This window comes from Pavona decussata, unplaced genomic scaffold (genome assembly GCF_977016875.1).
Source record: "Pavona decussata unplaced genomic scaffold, jaPavDecu1.1 SCAFFOLD_198, whole genome shotgun sequence".
Classification (NCBI taxonomy): domain Eukaryota; kingdom Metazoa; phylum Cnidaria; class Anthozoa; order Scleractinia; family Agariciidae; genus Pavona; species Pavona decussata.
In genome coordinates, this window is record NW_028145606.1 from 1,743,754 (window position 1) to 1,745,000 (window position 1,247).

At 39.5% G+C, this 1,247-nt stretch overlaps 1 protein-coding gene across 1 annotated transcript in view; it reads left to right on the forward strand.

The window, feature by feature from the left end:
- Positions 1–593: 593 nt before the first annotated feature.
- Positions 594–1,247, forward strand: part of LOC146461499 (ubiquitin C-terminal hydrolase PSMD14) — a 20,516-nt gene continuing 19,862 nt past the window's right edge. The window contains exon 1 of the mRNA XM_085086926.1: positions 594–751. Coding sequence (XP_084943052.1) covers positions 701–751 — 51 coding nt within the window. The 5' untranslated portion in view covers positions 594–700. The remainder of the gene's footprint in view (positions 752–1,247) is intronic.

Below are 1,247 nucleotides of genomic sequence, written 5' to 3' on the forward strand. Positions count from 1 at the left end.
CTGACACGGTTCTGCTGGCTGCCCCTGAAGATTTCTGGACGTCTCCCGATTTTTGAACTCCGTGGGTTGGCATGTATGCTATCCCGCCTTATCATGACAGCAAATACGGTGGAGCCCGGTGTAACTGATACTTTGGTTTAATACGGCCACCAAAGGGACAAGTAAAAGCCCGAGTGACCGTATTAAGCGGGCTCTCAGAATAAACCCAGAGCCCTACGTTCATCCAAATACGGTTTCGCACTAAAATTAATTTTCTCTAGTCAACGTGACTTTCAACCTTAATCGTTCAAAACTGATAGTCTGTGATCATGTGACTTATTTGCTCCGCACTGAATTCTTCAGTTTAAGGTTCACGGAAGGAACAGAAAACAACAACAACAATTTATTTACAAATTCAGATTATACAAGGAGCTTGTCCCGCAAATAGGTACAAAACTAGCCAAGGCGGGACAAGACGAGCAGGAGAACATAATGGAAAAAAAATTGTTGAAAATTACAGAAATTACAATCGCAGTCTTACATGAAGTACATGCCTTTTGAGATGTCAGGGTGTTTGACTGAGTGGACACTGGGAAGCAAATCAAAATCGAGTCAGTAATTTGTCAGCGGATACTTCAGTCGCCATATTGGAATCTGCATTGTCATTCACGGATCCATTCACGGTGATCGAAGAAAGAAAATTTTCTGTTTTAACTTTAAAATGGACAGGATATTACGGTTAGGATCTGGTGGAATACCAGGAGTTGGACAAGTAAGTTTAAAATTTGTAGTCATTGTCTAAAACGTGATGGTATTGGCCTTAAAAATTCGTGTTAGAGTTAAAAGAAGAACCGGCTAGAGCTTTAAAACTTGGCGTGTCAGACGAAGCCACCGTAATGTTGAGTTTTGGGCAGTGTTTCAACTGTTATTATAAAGCGATATAAAAGAAGTTGCTCCGGGAGTTGCTGTTGCACGTAACTATGTCAGCCATAAGTTTAAATTTTTAATTTTGTGAATTGCTTATGTAGAAAACATGCACATGTACAGTACTGAACATTACAAGCTTATTTTAAGTGTAAAAAAAAAAAAAAAGGAATGAAGGTCTATGGCACTTTCTTCGGTAGAAAGGTAAAGAAAATAGCGATGAATTCACTTCCAAGACCTGAGGGCTTAGTTAGGCTCCCTTCGGAGATTTTATAAGGCGTTTTTTCATTACAAAATGCCCTTGATGAGCATCGTGTACAGTGCATACGAATTTATGTCAAAAT